Raw genomic sequence first — 23,960 nt, forward strand, 5'->3', positions numbered from 1 at the left:
CCGTCAAGCTCTGTGGGAACAACCAAAGCAAGAGTTGAAAGCTTGTCATCTTCAAGGTTATATGGTAATGGAGAAGTGGCAGGCGACTGGCCCCAATTGAGATGCTGACTTTTCTCCTGGCTTTGCAGCCAGGTTTGAGGTGACAGTTCTATCCTCTTCTCATTTGTGGATTTCCTTCCATCTTGTGGATGGAGGTGTTGCTTGGGTCCATGTCTCTGTCATGCCAGCAGCAAAGCTTCTTTGAAGAGCCTTGCATGATTGTAAGGTGGACACCTACACCTTGTCTACATACAAATGTTGCACTGCTTTAAAATGTTTGTTAAATCTCTTTGAGTTAAACTCTGGTGCATTCTCCTGAGTAGATGCATTTGAATTGTTTTGCAATTGGCTTATCTCGACTTTAGCTTAATTCAGTAAATGTAAACCAATGGAATTATCTCCACTCAGTGGCTTGCATGGCTTTAACTAAAGAGATTTAAAACAGGTGCAACTTCTCTTTTTAGGTGAGGTCTTAGTATGGAAATTTTCTCACCTCTTGGGGGCTGTAGTTTTTATTCGGCAAATGCAGAAGGCCTCTTTGTACATAGCAACCTCCATCGCTCGGCCTTCATTCCATGGTATAAGGGAGAGGAGACGAATGCTCTCTGGATAATTTACAAATAAAGGTGGATTCAGAAGTAGGTGGAGACTGTTACACTGAGATCATGAAATGGATACTTATTGTTTGTGTTGCACTCACGCTTAGGAGCTCCAGTCAAAGACCAGGACCCGTTGTGCCAGGCGCTGTACAAAGAACAAAAATACTGCCCCTAAAGAGCTGATCGTCTGAGTGAAGGACTCTGCTGAGCAGGTAGCAGAATGAGCATTCTGCATGTGAAAACACTTTCTGATACTGCAGTTCTTCCAAGTCTGGCTATGATGAAAGATGAAAAGAGCATCTTTCTCGGCTCATCTGCTCCCTACAGGTTACATCTTCTTACTTTATTGAAACAAACAAGATGTGGCTCCCGTTAGATCTGCAGATGCAGTCAAGCCGGGGGAGAAACAGCTTCTGAATTGTCAACTGAGTTCTGATGGGAACAGTAACAGTTCAATTCCTGCCCGTTGTTCTTGTTCACTTAGATGCCAGCTCCTCAGGGCAAGCACCACCTCTTATGTATCTGTACAGCACCTGGCCCTATAGGGCCCTGATCTCCGTCTGGTCCTCTACGTTCCACTGAAACAGCAATTGTACTAATAACCAATGGAGTTAAGAAGCAAAGGGGATGCAGAGCAACGAAAGTCGGTGGAGGTGGGTGTCACTGAAGGCACCAGCGCTATATGTTGTTGCATATAACACAGAGGGGAGTTTGTCACCAGTAAATAAGTCAGAGCACACAAGTGTTGAGCTGTTTGGCACGTGGAGACGTAGGCCGCAGCATGGCACTGACGGAGCATTGTCCCTGAATGGATCTAAGGTCAAGAAGTCGTCAGAGCAGCTAGGGACTGTCATGTTACCTGGACAGTGTTTGAGGGGGTGGGGGAACATCAAAGTGACATTCTCTTGGAGATGTCAGTGCCAAAAATAACACAGCCTGCCAGAGGCAAAGAAGCCATTTGTCCAGTGTAGGATGGGGAACTATTGCAGGGGTGGATTAGATCAGCAGATTCCAGAGAGGCTCTTGATGGTTGATTTACATTTTGATTGTTTCTGTGGTGGGTGATCCGGGATGACATTCTGGCTGTGGTTTCCTTTCTAAAAGCTTGCGCAGTGCTGCGTGCTGGCTTTAAATGCAGCAGCAGAGCCTGGTGGGAACAGGCAGAAGGGAGGAGCATGCAGAGCTGCTGTTGGTGAGCCCAAACCACTTCCACACAAGGGTTCGGGGAGGACAGACAAGTTCTACAACAAGCCAGGAACCAAATCCTAGAGTGGCTCCAGTTGGCTAGGCACCAAGAATTCTGGGATACGCACCCAGAAATCCTTGCACCAGGCACAGGTAGCTGCAGCCCCGGTGTGGACACAGGTATACAGAGTGTAGGCACGTTTGGCATAGCAATGTGGATTCTTGGAGGCGGGCTTAGCTAACGTGCTCGTGTGTGCATGAGCCAGGACCCAGAGCAAGCCTGCAATGTAGACACATAGGTTGGATGCGCCAGTCCCACTAATTTTAATAGCAACTGGGTGTCCAGATCTCTCAGGCAGATTTGAAAATCTCAGCTGGCATGTGCATCTGAATCGGAGATCTCAGGCTGTATAAAAGAGGAATCTGAATGTGAACTGAAGCCGTTTTTTGAGGTTTTAAAAGTTCTGGTAGTGCCCATCATTTTTCACTCCTGAAAGTCTCCATGCCTCTGGGGATGGGTGTTGGAAGTGGTAACCTGTTGCAAGCATTTGTAGCAGTTCTGGAGAGTTTCCCCTGCTGCTTTCGAGGAGAGACAGTGTTCAGAGAAGCAAACTGGTCTTTTGGGGGCTTTTCCTGCATTCTGAACCTTTAAGGTTCACTCCCCAAAATGTGAAGGAGTTCTTCAGAAATCAGGGCCGAGTTCAAGCCTAGTGTAGGTAGGTGCCACTCGAGTGGATCTCAAGGTCTGGGTTTGGCTCGTAGTGTGTTCTAGATCTTCAGAAGTGTGAGGCTAGGTGCTTGAGTGATTCTGAATCTTATCCATTGTGCTGCGTTTCTTCAATGAGTTGGGTGGAGAACAGCCTCCTTGTTGGAGAGGTCTGGGCCATCTTTGTACCCTACATAAAAGACACTTCCCTCTGGCACTGGTTGAGAATATCTGCATAGGTATCCTACCTTAAATCCCCCTGTACAGTCCCCTCCACAACCCATCTCTCTGCATCTGTACTGCACGTTTATAGACAGGGAGTGGAGCCTCTGACTGGCCATGTAGAGATGGGCTCCTGAGCCCAGTGGTTGGTACAGATACCATGCAGAGACGGCAGCATTCAGGAGAAGAAGGTGCGTGGCATTTGGCATTTCTCCTGTCGCTGACCATCATTAAAGCCTTGTTGTGCCAAGAGGGAAGCAGGCAGACAGACAGTGATTCCAGGTAGCAACAGGAGCATGTTTGAGGCAAAGCATTCACAGGGAGGGATCAGACTCCCAGCCTAGCTCATGGCTGGCCAGAAGGAGCTGCCCGCACTTCTCTGGAGCTCAGAGGCAGGCTTGCAGGCTGGTCACAGAGATCGGGCCTTAAAAGAGACGGACCCCCCCCCCCCCCCACGCCAAATAGACTTTCACCACAGCATCTGTCACAATTACTACAAACCGCTTATGAGAGAGATTGTATTAAAATAGACCAGCAAAAGGCTCTCTGCTGTGCCACACTGCAACAAGTTCCTTATATGGTAAAAGCTGAGCTGTCTGGCACTTGACCAGCCAGAAAGCTCTATAAACCGGCATTTCTGATCTTCATTGAAAGTCTGGTTTATAGTCCGGTTGGTGCGGGGCCAGCAGGCTCCCTACCTGGCTCCCTGGAAGCGGCGACATGTTCCTGCTGCTCCTAAGCGGAGGAATGGCTGTGGGGGGGCTCCGTGCGCCGCCCCAAGCGCTGGCTCCACATCTCCCATTGGCTGGGAACTGTGGCCAGTGGGAGCTGCGGGTGGAGGCGGCGCAAAGAGCTGCCTAGCCGCACCTCCACCTAGGAGCAGTGGGGACATGTCACAGCTTGCGGGGAGCTGCCCAAGGTGAGCGTTGCCCAGATCCGGCACCCTGAAACCTCTCCTGCACCCAACCCCCAGCCCTGAGCCCCTTCCTGCACCCAAACTCCCTCCCAGAGCCCACGCCCAGACCCCCCACCCGCATCCTGAACCCCTCATTTCTGGTCCCACCCCAGAGCCTGCACCCCCTCCCACACCCTATCTCTCTGCCTCAGTCCAGAAAATTAGTATTCCGTCGGTAAGTATAACTCTTAGTGAACCAGAATATTTGACTAACTGGCAGCCCCCTATCCCCCAATATGCCGGATGACAAAACTTTTACTGTATCATTACTTCTCTTTAAAAAGGCTTTCTACACTCGTCGTCCAAAACTCTACAGTTCTCAATAATGATTCTTCAGAGTTTGGACTCATTATTCTAGAAGACTGTGGTACAAGCAGCATTATTACTTTACATAAAGGTTGAGACATAAAGAGGACTTTTGGTTTGGTATTTTTCCAAAAAGGCAAATTTATGCCTTCTAATATGTGGGAAGCATGAAAATGTATCAATTTGGAATTATCCATATAGCAGTGGCAATATTTTCTAATTTATCACAGTGCATGAATAACAGATTAAAGCCGTTCTAATAATAATACATTGCATTTATAAAGCATATTTTATTTGGCATTTGTGTAGCACATAAATTGTTCTGTAGCTTTTCCATGTAGCTTGCAGCGATAACTAATGCAATCAGCTCCTTTGCCTGAGATGTACAATTAGGCAGGAGTTTTGAATGTGTGGGAGGTGGGTTTCTTTTTGTTTGTGTTTTTTTTCTTTCCCTGTTTGCATTTAGATTATGAAATGCCAACAAGCTGTGTGGCTTGTTCTGTTTTTTGTTTCTTACTTTGCTGCAGCTGGCAAGACATTGTTAACAAAGTGAATGCCCGAATGGACGAGGAACAAGTGCACGGTTACCCAAAGCACCTTCACTTTGACACCAGATCTGAGCAGAATGGCAATCTGTTGCTGGCCAATCAACAAAGAGGGGTGGAGCATCCGATAGCCAATCGGGAAGGAGACAAGGAAGGGACAGATGATGAGGAACTCGAGATGGGTATGGTTTCCATAACGCAGTGAAGTACAGTAATGACCTATGCTTAGCAAGGGGTTGCTTTTTGAACAAAGGAAGTCTCTCAAAAACTTCAAGAGAAATTTTAATTGGAAAATTTTGTCAAGAGATATTGTGTATTTTAAATAATCCAAACTTGGTCACTTTTACCCAAGTTTCTAGTCCCTTTTGTTTCCTCTGCCTCATGCCCTAGCTCGGTCCTGTTTGGATTCTCAGCGTTGCAGGAGAATGCTTGCAGCCCCCAGTGTCTCCAGCATTACTACGTGCACTCCCCGAGTGTTCCTGGGAGGACCCCCATTCAAATACTGACATGGCCCACCCCTGCTTAGGGTTAGCACCGATAGACTCAGAGCACAGGTAAACCAAGGCATGTGTCATTGCGAATGAGGTACAATTGCTAGGAGTTTTAAAATCTCTTCTCTTCCCTGCCTTGCAAAGTGCAGTAATGGAGCCTGGCTCTGGGAATCCCCTGACATCCTCCCTGCTGCTGTGTCCGGGAGGAAGATGTTAAATCCGCAGTCCCCTTATGGATGACTAAGGAGTTTGTTTTCCTAGGGATGGAAGGAGAAGGGACCCACCTCCGGTAGTAATTTACAGGAGAGGCTGTCATCTGAGGAGTGCACTGCATCATCTTATCCGGGATAGGGCGGCCCTTTCATCCAACCTTGACCTGTCCCCTTTCTCCAGGCCATGTGCATCATATGTACTAAAGCAATATGCACACAGGTCGTGGCACTTTGTTTCCCGTCTATAAGAGAGGGATGGAGAATCCCCTTCCATTGTTTCTTGCAAGACTTGAGTTCAGTTTCCCATGTGATTTTCATTTTGCGTGTTTGTTTGTTTGTATTTTGTTTGGAAGAGGGATTCCAGTCTTAGTCATGGTGATGAATTTCCCAGCATCCTTTGGGGGTGATGAGCAAGCCATTTCAAAGGCCAGCTAATTCCATGAGTCAGTCAGACAACTGCAGCCATCTTGGAAGACTCAAACTCTGAGCAGCTGGGGGAAACCAGCCCTCAAACCATTTGGCACATGTTAGAATTGTACCCTCTGCTGCTCCAACTGCATTCAGACTCCCTGGACTGGCTCAGCCATCTAATAATGTATTTGCAAGTGAAGCCATTAAAAAGGGACGAAGGGGGAAGCATTTGACCTGGTGAGACCCATCATCAGGCCAGGAAACTGGTTCATGAATAATTCACCAGTTGAGGTTTGTGAGGGAAGAGCTTTTATCTCTGCTTCACTTCACAGGCATAATGTATAAATGTATCCATAATGTATAAATATTGTTAAGCTGAGGGTTGGGCGATCATACCGCCTCATTGTTGTCATGCTGGACAGCTTCGGCCTTCCAAACAGGGGAATTGGGGGAACAGTGAATTTCCCCTTTGTTTAGCGATAGCTGAAACAATAGAAGATGACTTCCTAAGGACTAGACTGCTTTCAAGCCTGGGCAGTGTGTGAGCCATGTGGTCCAAGGAGTTTCCTGGGGATCTGATAACAAATGCAAGGATGAGGGATATATTTGATTGTAGCCGTGCATCTATGTGCAGGAGAGAAGCAGCAGAAACACCTCAAAGAGTGAAGGCAACAAGGAAGCCCCAGAGACAGCGAGAGAAATGTGTGACCTTGAGGGGGAAAAAACGAAAGTGAGAGCTTTTGAGCAGAGTGCTGGCTGGAAAAGGGCTTGGAACTGTGAACAGAGAAACTATCTCCCTGCTTTTTGATTCCTAGCATGTTCAGGGAAACATGTACATTCTTTGTAAATAAACAGGATTGCATCAAAGAAATACCTGACTCCATCATCAATTTCTGTCCCTAACTGAAACAATCTACAAGATCCCAAATATTGATTAACTTCTCGGGTCTAAAAGGCTAACTTTGTTAATTACAGTAAGAATGCAGATTTGATCAGTGCAACCGCATGGGGTTACTAGACCAAGCTGAACTAACAAAGTCTCTGTTGCCTTTGGTCAGTGACCTGTATCTAAGTGTTACGGGGATTCTGAATGAAATATTCCTTAGACAGGTTGGCTAGTAGGTGGGGCAGGAAGTTTAGGAGTCAGGGCTCCTGGATTCTATCCTAGGGATCTGGGTTCAAATCCTGAGTTAGATCACAAGCGAAAATGAGTTTGGTGGTCTCAGCCTGAACTCTTGCCAGTGGATGTTGGTGCAGTTTTCATTCTCTGCTCAGGAAAGGGCTCGGATTAGGAATAGCGGTGGTGGTGAGGGGCAGAGGTGCAGATCGGTACAAGTAACAGAGCCGTAGGTAATAAGGCCATAATAAAGATAGGGAGGAAAGGTCTAGATCATTGGGTCAGTGCCCTTCCAGTGCAGGAGAACCTCTCAGATATTTGACATGTTAGATATTAAACTGATCCTGTGTCCAGACAACTGGACACAGAGAAGCGTGGGGGTTGTGTGAGAGAGAAAGGAGAAACCATGTTCTTGTTTCCAAGCCCAGATGCCTTGTCCCTTCCCATAGAAGGACCCAGCTGGTATTTCATCTTTAAATGACCTGCTTTCAACAGGTTCCCCCAGAAGAATCAAACTAATTGCCTCAAATCAAAGCAAACTCCTCTTTGAAGGAAACAGGCTCGCACTGCGGGGGTGCGGATGGGGGGAATGTTGGGACCAGCAGGACTTGGCCTCCATGTCTTAATTGGGATTAACGCCCTAGGGAACGACTTTACGGCCCAGGCCATGAAACTATCTAATTGGAAGCCCTGTTGCCTCTTGGTCTCTTACTTAATGTTTCAAGAGGGAAAACTTGGCTAATGCTGATGACAGACAGCACAGAAACACGGCCCCAGCTCCCTGCCCCCGGCCTTCGTTAAGGTCATTCTTGTCGAGGATTGTTAGGAGAAGGATAATAAATGATGCACTGTCAAAATGGGCAATTAGTCATCAGCTCTCTTCTCCGCCCCGTGCCCCCGCCCCCCGCCGGAGTCCTGAGAAGCGTCTCAGGCAGGACTTGTTTTCTGTTCCTTGTTTTTGCTATTAAAAAATGCATCCAGGCCTCAAAGACGCTGGTTCTAATGCAGCCAGACTTGGACCATGAGCCTGGAGGGAGAACCATCTCCGCATCCCAGGATTAGAGACTACAGTGAATGAAGCTGTTTAATTTTTTGGCGGGGGGGGGAGTCACTTCTGAGTGGGGGAACCATCCTGGAAACTCAGCTCACTATTCTGTTAGCACCCCGTGGTTCCTTCCAGCACGCCCTGCTTTACACCCCCGAGTCTGCCTTCGTGTGGTCACCAGGATTCTCATTGGGATGTTCTTCACAGCTCATAAACCCTGCTTCTAACTGCCCGGAGCCCTATGGGCTGCCTCTCCTTTGTGCACCCTCAGGGGACCTGTGCGTTGCCTCCTCGGTTCTCCCAGCTCCTGCCACTTCGGGGGTGAAAGAGTGGGCGTGGCGCCTTGCATTCCCTCAGAGCGCTACAGATTGTTGCTGCAGCCGTCTCTTGGGGCATACTTGCCCTCTAGGTTACACAGCAGGCCAAACAGGGGCAGCCCACTGCTGGAGGCTGCTTTGCATCACCCATATCAACCTGCTCTGCTTGCCGCTGCAGTGGTCAGCATGACCATTGGAGCCAGCGCAACCAGATGCTGTAGCTGGACCTACTCAGCTCCAGATCTGGTGGGGTTTGGGCCTCCCTCTGGTCAAAACAAAGGGCTGTGCAGGGTCCAAAATGTATGACGGGAGAAATAAACATAATGAGCCACCTTGCTTCCCCCAATGGACTCTCTGTGTGGTTCCCCTTTCCTCTCTCCCTTGCCACATGGAGCACCGGCCTTTCATTTTCAACCGCCATGCGCTGACAAAGGGCGAAGTGGCACTGACCTGTAACCCACCGTGGCACAGCGGGGCCGGCAGCGATTCTCTGCCTGGCTGCACAACTGGGTTGTTTCCATGGATACCACCCAGCCTCTGCAGTAGCCCAAGGGATAGAGAGAGAGAGACTCATTCCTGAACGTACAGTTGAGTGACTGAGCATCCGGTGGCTCAGTAAGCCAATCGCCCTGTGGTCTGACTCCAGCTACCTTGCCACCTAACAGGAAGTAGAGGGGTGTCATTGGCACATCAGGGATCATTAAGCCTCCGAAAAGGCGGCCTTACAAATCCCTTGCCCGTAAAAACTGTTACTGTTACGTGGAGTCGTTTTTCTTGCAAACTTGACATGGAGAACAATGAATCACGGCCGCTGTCTTACGCAGCACACAAGACTGATGCCAAGATTTGAACCCTGAGATGATGTACCCATCCCCCCAGTGTCGCCCGTCTGTGCAGTGTTTGTGGGAGTGTACATTTGCTTTGGTGTTAAATGTCTTTTCCACTCTTCCCCACGTTGTCAGTGGTCAATAGACCCAGAGGTTTTTGTGTCATCAGCATGTACCTGCACCATAGATGCCAGGCGAGGTTTTGGCAGCTGGGTAGAGGGGGTTTCTGGCCCCCACGAATATGCGGGAGGTGGTTTTGGATTTTGGCACCGAGGAGGCAGTGGAAGTGCCTCTGCTAAGCTGGGGCAAAGGTGACTTCAGATCTTGGAGGCAGGGGACTGAATTGCTCCTTTTCCTGTTGCCCTTGACCGCAACTTGCTACCCGAGTGCTGTCCTTACATCCAGCCGTGGCAAATAAGCACTACTATTATTATTTAGATGCTACTAAAGTGGTCATTGACGAAACAATCAGTGTTGACATTTTAACATACCATCATTAGGCACCAGGATTAACCCTTTACAATGAATGGGGAGCAGTTCACACCCCTCCATGCTATTGTGTCAGGCTGTCTGCAGAGACAGGCAGACAACACTGCATCAGCTTCCACGCTATACCTGTTCTGGGGTGTGGTAACCAGCCTGCTCTCTGGTTCCAGTGATGCTTCATCACAGCCCAATGCAGTGTCTTTCCCAGGTAGGCACGAGTGATCAGTTCACTATCTTTCTTTCTCTAGGAGAGAGAGAACTTTCCACGGCGTACAGGGCCAAATGGTCTCGTTGCCAGTGCCCTGTGGGTTTTGCTGCTCCCTGGATGAGCCTTTTGGTTGGCTGGATTGACTCATTTCATTTTTCTTGCAGATGCTGGGATGATCGAAAGAGAAGAGACTATGCACATGCGAAAAGAGGCGGTGGTCCAGGAGCCAATGGTAAGAGAAGTCGCCATGATGTCATCACTCGAATCTGACGGACACCAAACTCGTCTGTTCAAGCAGAAACTTTCCATGCAGCCCACGTAGCATGTCATTCCCAGATCTCTCTCACCCCCGCCCCCAAGAGGGTGGTGTTTTAATGAAGAATAGTGGGTGTTTTCCTAGCATCCCTTCGAGTGCTAACAGGAGGTATGGTCAGCACAGGGTGAGCGCTGGGAGTTCTAATCCCAGTCCCTGCCATGAGTTCTCATCAGACAAGTCACTTCTATGCCTCCGTTTTTCCTACCCTAAAACCAGGCAAAATTACCTCTCTCTGATGGGTGTTAGGCGGAGCAGAGCTGGTCAAACAGAGCATGTGTGGTATGAGGGGAGGGGGGGATCTTTATTTGCTGTTTGATGACATCTTGTATATAGTCAGTTGCAGAATCTCTCACCTTGGGGGCCACAAACCTGCTGTTTCAGGGGCCCTGAGCACCTTCCCTTTCCCATATGGCTAAATAGGTCCCAGTTAGATCTCTGCTGTGTGGATGGGGGGGGATCCCGAGGAGCGGGTGCTGGTTGTTGTATGGAAAAGGGGGTTGTGGTATGGAAAAGGACCAAGAACCGCTGCCCTAGCGGAAGGAGGTTGTTTCAACCATCTGTAAAGCTGATCAGATCGCAGGGAAAAAAAAATATACTGGCACATCCTTTTCTCTGACACTCTCCGGGAGAGGCAAGGCAATGCACTGACTGGTGTTTATGACGATGGTCGGGCTAGCTCGGCTAATTCACTGGTGGTTTGTTAAGTGCTCTGAAGGTGAGACGCGCTATGGAAGTGCCAAGTGATATTCGTTCGGTAACCGATGTCCATTGGGAGAGCTTCAGCTCCATTTATCTCCCTTCGCTTAGCTTGGAGAGGCTGAAGGAGAGAGCCCAGGCTCCCCTAAGAGGAGCAGTAACTTCAGAGAGAAGTGATCTTCCCCTACCCATTTCTATAGTGTTCCCCTATGACACTGGCAGGGCCTAGGCCCTCCAGCCTGTTTGACTTTCCTTTGCCCACCGTGATGCCTGCAGGTCCTTGGGACATCGCACCTTTATCCATGACCTTGACTCATGCACAGGCTTTCGCCTTTCTCTGCCCTCCCTAGAGGAGAGGACGTCCATGTTTTCGTTGAGGATGCCAGCTGATAATTCTCCCCCCACTCCCCCAGATAGGAGTCAACGCTGATCCAGCTGCACTAGAGGAAACAAACTCTTCCCAGGTGACCTAGGAGGAGAATACCAAAACAAAACCATGGCAGATATTAAGCACGGGAGATGATGGTGCCTCCTCTCCCTCCCAGTCCATTCTTTTATTTCAGTGACAGGGTATGTTTCTAGCTGATCTGCTACAAGGCAGAAGTCTTGCATCTCCCACAGCCTGGAGCTGTGTGTCTGCCTCTCTCTGCCGGAGCTCAGGATTCGATGTACCTCCTGAGAACATCTGTGCCAAGGAAACCATCCTGGTTTTTGGTTCCCGGAGCTTTAGATCTGAAAGCATCACGCACATAACAAAGTGTAGAGCATTGTGTCAAAAGGCAGATTTGTTTTGGCTGAAGGCAGCTTTTTCTTCTGAGGTCGGTTTGATAAACAGGGAGTACAGCTTCCTCCTTTCCGGGGGACTGATTTAGGGTCATCGCACCTATTGCCAATGAGTTGGTTTGCCTCACAGGCAATGAAACAACTTTCTGATGTGAGGTGGTTTCCTTCCTTTGGTTGCTAAAGATTCCAGGCAATGACTTCCTAAGAACTTCATTAAGACTCAACTTCTGTTGAGTGTTTCTTGGTTTACCAACGTAGCTGGACCGATGGAGAGACCCACAGGATAGACACACATAATGCCATGGGATTTCAGCAGGGGCAGAAAGTGAGATGAGGGGGGCAGATTATTGGTAAGAAAAGAAGATTGTCTGTTCTTGCTAGGCCCCATCACCTCCTTTAGCCATAACTTCTTACAGTCTCATCTGAGGAGACTCTGATCTGGCGAAACCCCTGAGATCCAGCCTGAGGAGGACTGCTGCAGTGAGGTGGGAAGCCTCCTTCCTGGAAGCTGGTGTCCCCAGCTGTAGCTTCTCCCACTCATTGGCCTGGGCTTAAGTGCTGGAGAAAGCCAGCTCGTATTGGCCACCGTGTGTCCCGGGTGTGGGGGTGTTGGGTGCTCACAAGAGGTTTCTCTCACCCAGATGCCTGATGATGCTGCAGACCCTGCTCAGGACCCCAATAACCAAGGGGAAGATGAGTTTGAGGAGGCCGAGCTGGAGAGGCCGGATTTTGAGGAGAAGGTGGTCCAATCAGACAAATACAAGGAACCCAGCGTGCTAGGGAAAGAGGAGACAAAGAAGCCACTGAAGGTAATGTAATGTGATGGGGAAGCCATTTCTGCAGGGAGGGCTGTCAGGGGGTTGATGAAGAGGGTTCTTGGCCCTACAAGTGAGAGGAGGAAGAGGATACATGCCCCCGAAGAGAATTTTCACCCCCAAGCCCCAGTGCTATATTGTGATGGGCTGGCAGTGAGGGAACCCTTCCCCCATCATCTCCTGCTCCTGATTCTGGGCAGCTTGTGGCTATGGAGTTCCAGCTGGGTCACGACCAATTTTCTTTTGGCTTCCAGGAGCTACTGGCAAGCTGCCCTTCTTTCTCCCTCTTCCACCTGCTCTGAGGCTGACATGGAAGCACCCCACAGCACCTGTTCTCTGCCCAGCTATTGTATAACATGTCCCACTTGCTCTTCAGCCCGTTCCGATGCCACTCTGGGAGCTGGGCCTCCCAAGACCGTAATTCTTCAGGGGGCGAAGGGAAGGGGGGCAGAAATGTGGTTGTAAGGTGGACTTTATTCCAACTGTGGCCACTTGCCACCATTGGCAATAGGTGTAAGCACAGGAGGGCTGAAATCTGGGAATCCTGGCAGATGCCATGTCTTTAGTGTTAGAGCCTTAAGGGCCCCGCGGCTCTCGATACGCGCTCCTGAGCTGATGCCAGGTCTAGAGAAGGTAACTCAGAAACTTCTCTCCCCTCGGTCTCACAACACAAGAGCCAGGAGACGTTCAATGAAACTAAAAGGTGAAACATTCAAAACGGATCAAAGGAAATCCTTTTTCACGGACTCTGGGGCAATGAGCGCCACAGTTTAATCCCCGGAAGCTAAGGCCGTGAATTTAACTAGACTCTCAAAGGGGAACTGATGGAATATCCTGGTTTGTCACACTTAAGGACAATCAAAATTCTGGAGAAATTTGATCTTTTACTTTGGGTCTTAAGCCAACTTTGCACGATTAGAATCCAGGGTGAGATCTAATGTGGGGGGCTGATTATCCCCCTCTCTGCCTACTTCAAGATTCTCGCGCCTTCCTCGGAAGCAGCTGGTTGTAGCCATGGTCAGAGACAGAACACTAGACTAGTTGGATCTTGCTTGGTCTAGTTTGGCGATTCCCATGTTTCTGTGATGTGGACTGGTGGCAATTACGTTGTGCGAGGGAGAACTTTGTCTCCAAGGAGATGCTAGCTTGCAGAAGGAAGCCATTCATTTTGTAAAGTGCTTCTTGTTGTCTGGAGTGAAACTCTGCAGCAGGGAAATATTAGCTTCTTTTGACAGGCTGCCGAGAGTTCTCTGTGTCGCTTGTTTTTAAAAGCAGCATTTTATCAGTCAGGCTCTAAACTGATGATTGGTAGCAAGTCTAAAATCACTCCAAACCAATAGAACAGACATTGGAGCAAAGAGCCCGCCGCTGCAGGATTGCATCCGCTGAATAAAACCCTCCAGCTCCTTAGTGGGAAAAGAATTTGTACCTTAACTATTTGTCTTTACACAGGGCTAGGCTGAGCTGTTCACGCTGTTTGGACAGAGCACAGGTACCTTAGGAGGAAAGACGTGAGGGCGCAGGCAGTGAGAACTTGTGCAAACTTAGCACTCCTTTGGGAGGGGAATTTAAACTCCTTCATCAGCTTGGTCAGTTTCTTACTAATGAACTACTGGATGGAATCAGAACTGCACAACTGTGTGTCATAAGTCCTATATGGCTCATAGGAAGCGGTGATTCTCCTGTAGTCCAAGTGGGAGAGGCCTGTGCTTTTGAGGAAGTTCTATCCCTGCTGTTGCCGTTCTGTTCTGAATGGTTGTCATTACGCGTTTGTTACAATCTATATTGCAGCATCAAGACACTGCGGCAGCCAGAGCTGCATAAGCACAAGGTATAAATAGAGCATTGGCAGTCAGATGGCTGACAAGAAAGGATAAAGTCAGCAGCCCTAGGGAGGACAGAACTAACCAGAGGCCAGAACTCTCCCCGTCTGTCTTTTTTTTTTCCCTCTTACCTTTCTTGTTTGCTTCCCTTTCTCTCTTACTGGATCTCCCCACTCAGCCTGCTCCAACCCACCATGCGAACGCTGCAAACCTTAGCACAATGCCTGGCTTCTGTTCCACCCGCTTGCTTTTCTGACTGGGGCGGTCAGCTGGGTTTGGTGTCGGAGCACTGCTCCCTTAGGCTGTAATTAGCTCCCTGCTGGGCCCAATGGGGAGGGTAGTCGCTTTGGGTCCCATTTGCGGGGTCTGGAGGGCGGCATGTGTCGGTGCAGCTCCGGGCAGGAGCAGGTGGCCGGCTCACAGCTCAGCCCGTCGGGTGAATGAGGAGGTGCTGAATCGTTGCCCCGAGTGAAGGTCTGTTAATCAGGAGCTGTATCAGCATGGCTGAGTCCTTCTCTCTGGGAGGTGTCAATTATCGGAAGCATTAATATTTCATGCTCGCCCAGCAAGAGGTTCCAAGAAAATCCCCCTCAGATCCAGCTCTGTTGGTCTCTAACTCTGCGGCTGGGCAGGCTGCTGTGGGTTGAGTCAGGCACAATCTGCCCCTGCCCGATACCAGTCCTGGTGCTCTCCTGAGCCAGGGCCACTAGTGCCAACCTCTGACTCAGTGGAGGAGCTGGGCCTAGAACCTGGTGTCTTCGCTCCCAGCCTGTTGGCCCATGCTGCCAACAGCAAAATAATGAACAGCTGAACCGATTCAGCCAGGATGCAAACCCATGAATATTCCCAAGTGAGCAGGGAGCCCTCAGCCATTGCTATTGAGAGGAGAATGATCCAGTGACTTCCCCCCTCCATGGACCCTTTCTCTCATGGCCACGCCCTGTTTTAAGGGGCTCGGCCATGGTGCCCTGCAGCAGCCCGGGCTCCTTCCCTGCTAGCCTGCAAGCAGGCAGTAGCCATGGGCCGGATCCTCAGCTGGTGCGAATCACCGGCGCTTACCTGGAGTCGGAGAAGCTGCGTTGATGGCCCCCAGCTGAGGCTGCGGCCCTGCACGTGGGTGGAGAGTGCTCGATCGTGACTCCCCCTTGCGCTCCTGTTCGGAGACCTTCTCGGTGCGAGCCGCTCAGCCCGGCGGTTTCCCTGGGTGAGGGGGTGCTCTGCAGCCCTCCGTGCACTAGGAAGGCTGAATTGCTGTGTGTTTTCTCAGGCTGCCTCCCAGACAGCTGCCATCGCTCATTTTAATGGGCAGCAAATAGAAGGAATGGTCTTCGCTGCCGGCTCCTGGCTGGAAGGTCTGCACTCGGCTGTGCTTTGCTAATGTGGCTTGGGCAGCTGCAGTGGGGTGGAGGAGCAGGGATCGGTGACACTGTTCTCCCTGCTGTCGCCTAGAGCCCAGAACGGCTCTCCCCTGGCACGTGGATGCTAGCTCCCCTGTACGATTGCTGCCCAGCTTTGCCAACGAGCTTGTTCTCTCGCTTTCTAACAGATGCTTCCCCACTGTCTGTAGGGACTGTTCAACCCAGGGTGGCTGCTTGCACACCCGGGCTCCGTGCAGAGCTCTGACACAGAGCTGATCCCTACCGTGAGAGCGCTCCCATGCACAGGCAGATGCAAAGGCGGGTGGCAGCTGGGAAATGACTTGGCAGCTTCCATCTGCCCCCTGGTTGCCTGCAGGATAAAGGGGACAGAAGCGTTGATTGGGGACAAGCACCCAACAGAGATGGGGTCACCTCTGATGTTCCAGGGTCTTGATTCAGCAGCCTCCAGACCTGGGGCTCTAATACATGAAAGTCTGTGTCTCCAAAGTGGCTTTGCTGCTCTGTCAGGGTTGGGGTTGGGTGGGGGGTGCTTCTGGGAGCTTTAAACCAGGCCGACCTACCAATGTCTGCCCTCCTGTGTTTCCAGGGTGCCGCTGGGCCAGACAAAGCCAGGGAAGAGCCAATGGACGACTACCAAGAAGATCAGGAGCAAGAAATTGTACGACACCGAGGTTCCTCTTCATTTCCTGTTCGGTCGTGCGGCTGCGGGTGTGTTTGAGACCAGGAGCTGAGCCTGGTGCAGTGGTTGGCCAGACGTGTGCGTTGGGACAGCCGTTAGGGGAAAGCTCACAGCACCCTAGGAATAGGAGTCAGGCTCTTTGGTACAAGGAACCGTGCCATTCTGCAATGTAATGGGCTGAGATTCAGGAAAGCTGGGTTCTATTCCTGGCCCTGCTGGGTGACCTTGGGAAAGTCCCTCCCTGCTCTGTGCCTCAGTTTCCCTATGTATAAAATGAGCATAATGATACTGATGGGAAGTGCTGTAGAGGAGCTAGGTGGCATTATTCTCCGATGCCGTTGTGCCGCACCTAACAGAATGGGCCCCGATCCCAGCGGGAGCCCTCGGGTAGTAGCGTGATGTGTGCACACAAGCCCTTCTTTTCAATGGTGTTCAGCACTCCCCAAGCTGTCCTTTTCTTCAGTTAGCCTCGCTGGTGCTCAGCACCTGTGCAAATCAGGCCTTGGCTGATAAATAGGATGAACAAGGCTTTTAATTTTGTTAATCCTCATCCCCTCCCCCCCACGTAAGTAATGACATACACAAGCTGTTGCAAAGCACCGAGGCCATACAAGTGCCCCCTTGCTGTTCAGGGGCTTCCCTTCCATCCCCCACCCTGATCAAACCAAGCCCCGATCCTGCTAAGAGCTCTGCATTCAGGCTCAGCACCCGCCAGCAGGGAGCCCCATGCAGGAGTGGGGTCCAAACGCTCTGGCTGCAACAGTGAGGTGGGGGTGAGAGGAGATAGTTCATCGAAATCTCAGGATCGGCCCTTGTCATCTCCCCTCTTTCCCTGGTAGTTTGATCTCCACAGCGAGCTGAATCCTGCCCCCTAGCAGCTCACTGAGCACGGCCGAGATGCCACTTTTGGTTTAAATTGTCTAATTTGGGGAGCAGAGTTGGAACACCGCCGCCCCCCAATCTCCTCGGTGCGTCTCTGCCTGTTGCATTTTGCTGTGGCATCTGTTTATTCCGGTTATTAATAATGGATGGGAGATAAGTGCCTCCAGCAGAAACCGTCCCCTCTGGGCTTCTGCCCGCTTTCAAAGCGGAGCGATTACCTATCTTCAGCTACTTCTTGTTAACTCTGCCGCAGCCAGAGCCAGGAATCCCAAGGCTCCTTCTGGGGATGCTGACACTGCTGATGTAAATGCATGATCAGTGGTGAAAAATGGCTTGTTGCTATGCAAGCTGAGAGAGGTGGGTGACTGGATTTCACGCCTCGAGCCATGAAGGCCCTGAGTCAGCAAACACGCAAGCATGTACACAAGTCAGTGGGGCATAAGCACATAGTTAACTTGGGTGAACAAAACAAAGCTGCAGATTTCGGAGAGAACCATCCTACAAGGGGGGTAACCTCTCTTTCTGACTGGCCTGTGTTTTCAAAAGTGACCTGTGATCTCGGGTGCCCAACTTGAGACAGCTGTAAAGGGGGGGGGCTGATTTTGAGCCTGTGCTGAGTACCCACCCTGTGAAAATCAGGACCCTTTAAGGGTCTGAAGTTAGGCAGTCTCTGTCTCAACTCATTTCCGGACAATTTAGGCCAAGGGTTTTATGGTGCGTTCTCAGGGCTTAACGCTGTCTGAAAAATGTAGCGGTAGTGGTGATGTGTGTCATCGGGGAGAAGCAGATTTGGTAAGACAATGCTTAAAGTTCACCCTTCAGCAACCCAGCTCAGTGTAAATTGTTTTTTGCTGGGTCTGCAACCCTTTGCTGCCTCTCTTCCCCAGCTTCCCCCCCCCCCATTTAAATGCTGGCTGGTTTCTATCACATCTATCACTGGGCTACATCATCTCAGAGCCAGGAATAGAACAATGAGAGATTATTTTCATGCCAGAGGCTTTTTAAAATAACAGTTTTTGGTGGTTCTTCCTGTGGTACTACTAATAATATATAATATTTGTCTTCTGGTTATGGACCTTTTAAGGGGTCACATTTTCAAAATTTTCTCCACAGACAGGAGGGCTAGAAACTTTTTTTTTTTTTTTTAATTAAAGCTGAGGTTCACACCTAATCACAGGACTCCGGGAGCTCGGGCATTGTCAGAAATTGTCAACACTACTGGCGAGTTTTATTTTTGGTGGTTTATTTGCCCTGCCCTTAGGCCAGTTCTCAAATGTTTGTACCGGTGACCCCTTTCACATAGCAAGTCTCTGAGTGTGACACCCCCCCCCCCTTATAAATTAAAAACACTTTTTTCTCTATTTAACACCATTATAAATGCTGGAGGTGAAGCGAGGTTTTGGGTGGAGGCTGGCAGCTCGCAACCCCCATGTAACAACCTCCTGACCCCCAGTTTGAGAAGCCCTGGTTTAGGCAGTGACCGCAGCCATGTCAGTTTCATTTCTGATTGTAGCCATGTTGAGTCACTTTCGCTGCCTGGCACTATGCACTAGAATAACCGGATTGTTGCAGCCATGCTGGCAGAGCTTTCAATTGAACCATTTCCATTTAACTTCAAAAGAGAGACGATTGCGGGAATGATTTTCCATTTAAACGGGGATTTGTGTACGTATGTGTATGGGGAGCTGTTTTATCAAGATCTAAGTTTTCGTCCCCAAAATGAATTCAGTATCTAAATCGCAGCACCCTGGCAAGCTAATTTTGCCTTGGATACAGCCTCCCTGAGGTCTTTGATTGCGAAGAGCCAGGGAGATGCCCTTTGTTGCTGCCTGTGGAGTCTTCTTGAATTTTTACTGCCATTTGATTTGTAACATTTAAATGCAATTTCCACTTCAAAACCATGAAAAGAGGGATCTCTAATTCTGAGGCGCAAATGCGAGGCGGGGAAGGAGGAAGGCTTGCCAGGGGGGTTAATGAGCAATTTCTCTAGATAATGCCCAGCTCTCCTCACCTGCTCCATGCTGTGCCTGAGAAGCAGCCATCTGTGGAAGCTGGATGTGTCCTTGCCTGCGGGGATTCTGAGGTTTCCTGGCTCACATTTAGGGAAATGAATGACCTTCTGCAATAGCAGAAAGGGGCCAGATTTTCAGAGGCCCCCCTGAACCTCAGTGGGAGCTGTGGGTGCTGAGCCCTCCGCAGATCGGGGCGGCTGATCCCAGTCTCATGGAAATCGGTGAAATAACGCCCTTGACTTCAGTGGATACTGGAGCAGGCCCCCCCAATCTGCCAGTCTTGGCTGGGTTTGAGGGTGGCACATGGAGGAGCGCTGACCCCAGCTCTGCAGTGCGACTTCTGTCATGGAATAAATAACCATGATAAGAGGAGAGCAGCTGGAAAACGTGAACCCTAAATGCTCCAAAGGCAAAGAAAAAGACCTCACACTTATGTATTTTTAATCTCATGATTTTTTAAGCCAGTCTCATGATTTTGGGGCCCCACGTGATGGTTTTGGATCATTTAGGGTGGGCAGTGCTGTTCCCCTTAGCGCCAGCTAAACCAATGCAGCGTCCCCTTCCCTCCCTGTCTCTGGCTAGGGGAAGCTTCAGTTAGCGATCTGTCCCAGTGCTGCATCCTGCCCCTCCCACCGCCATCTCCTGCCTCTCTTTTACCACTGCCCTTTGGCTGATGGGGTCCACTTGCTCCCCTGTTTTTACTTAAGAGCTCGCCCAGGGATGGCCTTAAGCGCAAGCTGAATAAACAGCTCTTTGGGGCTTGCAGTCGACAGCCAGATCCCCACCACTAACCCTGTAAAAGCTTGGGATGGCTTGTGCGTAACACCATGCATACTGTGAGATCAGCCCTTAGCCGTAGCTCCAGGACCCTGGCCCTGCGACTGCGTCAGAAGGGAGCCCTCAGCCTACCATCTCCACTGAGCCCATTGAACGTTCTCTCATGGCATGTAAGAAGAATAAATAGTTGTTAATGTCGAGCTCTTTTCATCCATAAATCTCAAAGCACTTTACAAGTGAGGTCTCATTATTCCCATTTTACAGATGGGGAAACTGAGGCACGGAGAGGCAAAGTGTCACCCAGCAGGCCAGGGGCCGAGCTAGGAATAGAACTCAGATCTGCTGATTCCCAGTCCAGTGCCCCGAACACTAGGCCCCTCTTGCCAGATGCAGGGGTGGGCTTCCTTGGCTCAGCAGGGGCATTATTTCCTAATGTCAAATGACAGTGTTACGTGAGAGGAGGCTGTCTCTGGGGGCGTTAAGATATTTTCCTCTGTATCAGAGGTTACATGTGCGGCATTTGATTGATTGATTGGTGATAAGTCTGTGGGCTCAGTCTGAAGTTTGGAGGGAGGAAGGCAGCAGTCCTGCACAATATAGGACATGAGTTTCGCTGTTCCTCCCTGCGGGAAGGGTGGTTGCTGGGAAAGGAAGGGGCATGACCGAACGTGGGGTATTACTGACCTCCTTTGCTCCTCTCCCTGCCCTTTGTCATTGACTGCACTGCTTTAGAAAGCTTTTCCTGTGGGCCTGGGTAGTGTGACATAGCCTGCCTCTGTCTTGGCGTCATTTGGGTTCCTCATGGGACTCCCCTCCACACACCCCCCCCCCAAAAAAAGGCTATTCATTCACCATCATCAGGGTCACTTCCTCCCTTTGTAGCGAGAGCTAGCCCTCGCAATCTCAGTATGCTGCACTGGAGGTTTCCTGTAGTACCGTGCGGGGCAGCTCTGCAGTGGCGCAGCAGCTCAATAATGGTGCGCCAGCTCAATGTTCGGTGGGGATGGAGCCCTGGCATTCGCTCAAAAGCAGCGCTTCCCAAACCGCATGGAGCTGGTGGTTGTTGGAGACCTCATGAGGCTGGCTCCTTTTCTTTGACTCCAGCCACTGAATTGCATTACAGTGTGCTGAAGTACAGCCGAGTGGTGTTTTCCCATGTAAGTGCTGTAGTTGTCACTGGGATGTTATGTGATGGCAGATGGGAGACAATGGGGGTGGGGCCAGGAAATGGGAGGGGGAAAGTCCCCAATGGAGGGATAGCTCAGTGGTTTGAGCATTGGCCTGCTAAACCCAGGGGTGTGAGCCCAATCCTTGGGGGTGGCCCATTTAGGGACCTGGGGCAAAAAAAATAGTTGAGGATTGGTCCTGCTTTGAGCAGGGGGTTGGACTAGATACCTCCTGAGGTCCCTTCCAACCCTGAGATTCTATGACAATCTCTGTTTAGATGTTGGCCCCAAACAGAGGTTTGCAACCCCCTGAGCTAATGTGTGTCTAGGAAGTCAGTTCCAATAGCCTCTAGGCAGCAGATCTGGAGTGGAGTCTTTCCAAAGCCTGGGGGTAGGGTTCTGAGCCTGAGCCGTGCTTTGTACCCGATTCAAGCGGGCCCGCGCGGGCTGGGATTTGAGAGAGGCCTGGAAGCACTTTTTGACTCTTCTGCTATTTTAACGGCTCAATGTGCTTGTTAGAAACTGGGTCAGAGAGCGAAGCTCTAGGCCTGGCTGATTCAGTGAAGCTGGAAGGGAGTAGAGAGCAGGCGACAGCCAAGCCAGCAGCAGCCTGTCTCCTAGAAACCGATGAGGAGAGAGAGACCAAGCTGCTGGCGAGCGTCATTGGTAATAAAAATCTACCTTGGAGCCCCTCCCTCTCCTCTGCCCCAAAGCGTCCCTGCTGGTCAGCCTTCCGGGGGGAGAAAGCCCATCCTGCCTGTCCCGTGTGTGTGCTGCTGGTGGTGGGGTGGGGATGTCCATGGTGCAGGAAGCAAGTCGCCTCGGGCTTCAGCACAAGGCTTGTAACTGCTACGTCGGCGCCAGATGTGGCGTCGTGTTCAGACGGGCCCAAGCTGCGTCTGTCTCTCCCTAGCCTGCTGCCTGTTCAGTACCAGTCCGGGCCCACCAGCATAATGAGCAGGTGCACGGCTGCATGTAAGCACCCTGCAGGGGAGAGAGTGATGCTCTCACAGGCCAACAGCTCTAATACAGCTGGTGCTCAGGGCCCTAGGCTGCCGGGAGAGGCTCCCCCTGTGGAGCTGGGGCCAGCCCGAAGGTTGCTGAGCTCCGGAGCAGTATGAGGCCCTGGGATGTTTTGTTTGTGCTGAATCGTGAGTGCCGATCTCTGAGTAGTTCGGCACAAGCCAAGTGCCACTTAGCGCTACCCCCATTTGCTTGCAAGCTGTAGGTGGTTGGGTATCCATGCCTAAAGATGCCAACTAAGTGCATCAGAACCCAGGGAATGACAGAGTGTTAATTGGCCAATTAATTGTAAATCACAGCCATTTAATACCCTGGGAGTCTATCCTCTCCCACCCTTTCCCTGAATCCCAAGTATATGTTCTTCTATATGTCTGCAGGAACTGAGATCATACTCAAGTAGTCCTTGAAAAACAGGAGGACTTTGGTCAGTTCGCACCTGCGGGGTTCATGCAGTTAAATCCTGGGGGATGTTAACTAGCTGTGAATTACAGCTAAATGGCCAGTTAGCACCCCTGGCGCTCCCCCCAGTCCAGAGTATTGTGCCCTGGGACCAGCTCCCTGTGAGTGTGGCACAGTGCGACACACAGTAAGGGCTTGATGCCACTTAAAACACTGCAGCTTCACTGTTAGCTTCAGAGTGGACCCTGCCTAGGCCGGTGGGAGGGTTTCTCCTGTGGGAGTAGATGATAGCGCTGTCTACACCGGGACTTAGGTTGGCTTAACAACGCCACTCAGGGGGGTAGATTTTTCACACCCCGATCATACCTCATTTTCTAGTGTAACCTGGGCCTAAGAGATGGTCCTTGCCCCAGAGACCTGACATCTAACCCGATGAGGCAAGACACAGGGTGCGAGGGAGGAAGGATGGTCATCCTCATTTAACAGGTGGGATAGAGACTTTCAGTGACTTGCCCAAGGTCACCAGGGAAGGCTGTGGCAGGGTTAGGAATCAAACCCAGATCTCCTGGATCCCAGCCCACGTTAACTGGTAGCGAAGTCACGAATGCTGGCGACCACTTAGCTGACTGGGTTGGGCTCTTGCTTTCTGTTCCGTGTTGATTTCCCCGTCTCTCCTTTCTTCCTGCAAATAGGAGGATCACGGAGGGGAGGTGGACGATAACGAGGACCTGGAGCTAGTGCAGGAGCACAAGGACCGTGGGGGCGTCCCAGGAGCTGAGAGCAAGAAGGACGATTACTACTGAGGGTGCCAGCGGCTCAGAGCGCCTGGGAGGAGAATGGCATGTTATGGGAGCAGGAGGGAGGAGTTGCAGGAATCTCCTCGAGAGACTTGGCTCCGGTATGACCTTCCGAAGGCGAGGCCGGAGGAACGTGTGGTCAGCCCACAAGCAGGCCGCTTCCAAAGGCACATTGTGTGTGTGTTCCCGGTGCAATCTTGGCCACGCCGCCCGCTGGCAGAGAAAGCAGAAGTGCTCTCCGACCCCTGGCGCGGCCACATCCTGCTGCTTCTTTTGGGGGCGCTTATTGATCCCCCCCCCCGTTTATTATTCCCCACTCCCCTGTTTCAGATGAAGGTTTTTTTTGGTTTTTTTTGTTGTTCATTTTTTTACTGCTTGGGGCACGGGAGAGGCAGATGTCTGCAGAACTACGAGACACCAGTGGTTGCACTGGCCCAGCCTGCTGCCCTGGACTCACTTGGCTGATCTCTAATACAAAGGAATCTCTTTATAAATCCTTTGGTTAATGGTGCTTCTTTAAAACGACGTCTGTTTGCTATCTTGGCTCGTGCCTCCGGCTGCAGACCCCACCTAGAAGTGGTGTTGCTAGGAAAAAAGGAGCGTCATGGTTGTTTAAACACTTGGGGTCCATCAGCAACTGACCAGCTGGAGCCCAGAGCGGGGGCAGTGGGAGTGGAAACTAAAACAGAACTTTGGGCGCAAGGGGCAAATATCTCAACTTGGTAAATTTTTGGGTCACTTC

The 23,960-nt window shown here is 50.7% G+C and overlaps 1 protein-coding gene across 2 annotated transcripts in view; it reads left to right on the plus strand.

Moving 5' to 3' along the window:
- LOC123354258 (Golgi integral membrane protein 4-like) overlaps positions 1 to 23,740 on the plus strand; it is a 79,697-nt gene extending 55,957 nt beyond the window's left edge. The window contains exons 10-14 of one of the 2 annotated variants that reach the window (XM_044996097.1): positions 4,540 to 4,739; positions 9,836 to 9,903; positions 12,108 to 12,275; positions 16,070 to 16,141; positions 23,114 to 23,740. In XM_044996097.1, the coding sequence (XP_044852032.1) occupies positions 4,540 to 4,739; positions 9,836 to 9,903; positions 12,108 to 12,275; positions 16,070 to 16,141; positions 23,114 to 23,224 (619 nt within the window). In that variant the 3' untranslated portion in view covers positions 23,225 to 23,740. The remainder of the gene's footprint in view (positions 1 to 4,539; positions 4,740 to 9,835; positions 9,904 to 12,107; positions 12,276 to 16,069; positions 16,142 to 23,113) is intronic. The other variant, XM_044996098.1, reaches the window with a different exon arrangement.
- The last annotated feature ends 220 nt before the right edge of the window (positions 23,741 to 23,960 follow it).

Source organism: Mauremys mutica, chromosome 21, assembly GCF_020497125.1.
Source record: "Mauremys mutica isolate MM-2020 ecotype Southern chromosome 21, ASM2049712v1, whole genome shotgun sequence".
NCBI classification, from domain to species: Eukaryota; Metazoa; Chordata; order Testudines; family Geoemydidae; genus Mauremys; species Mauremys mutica.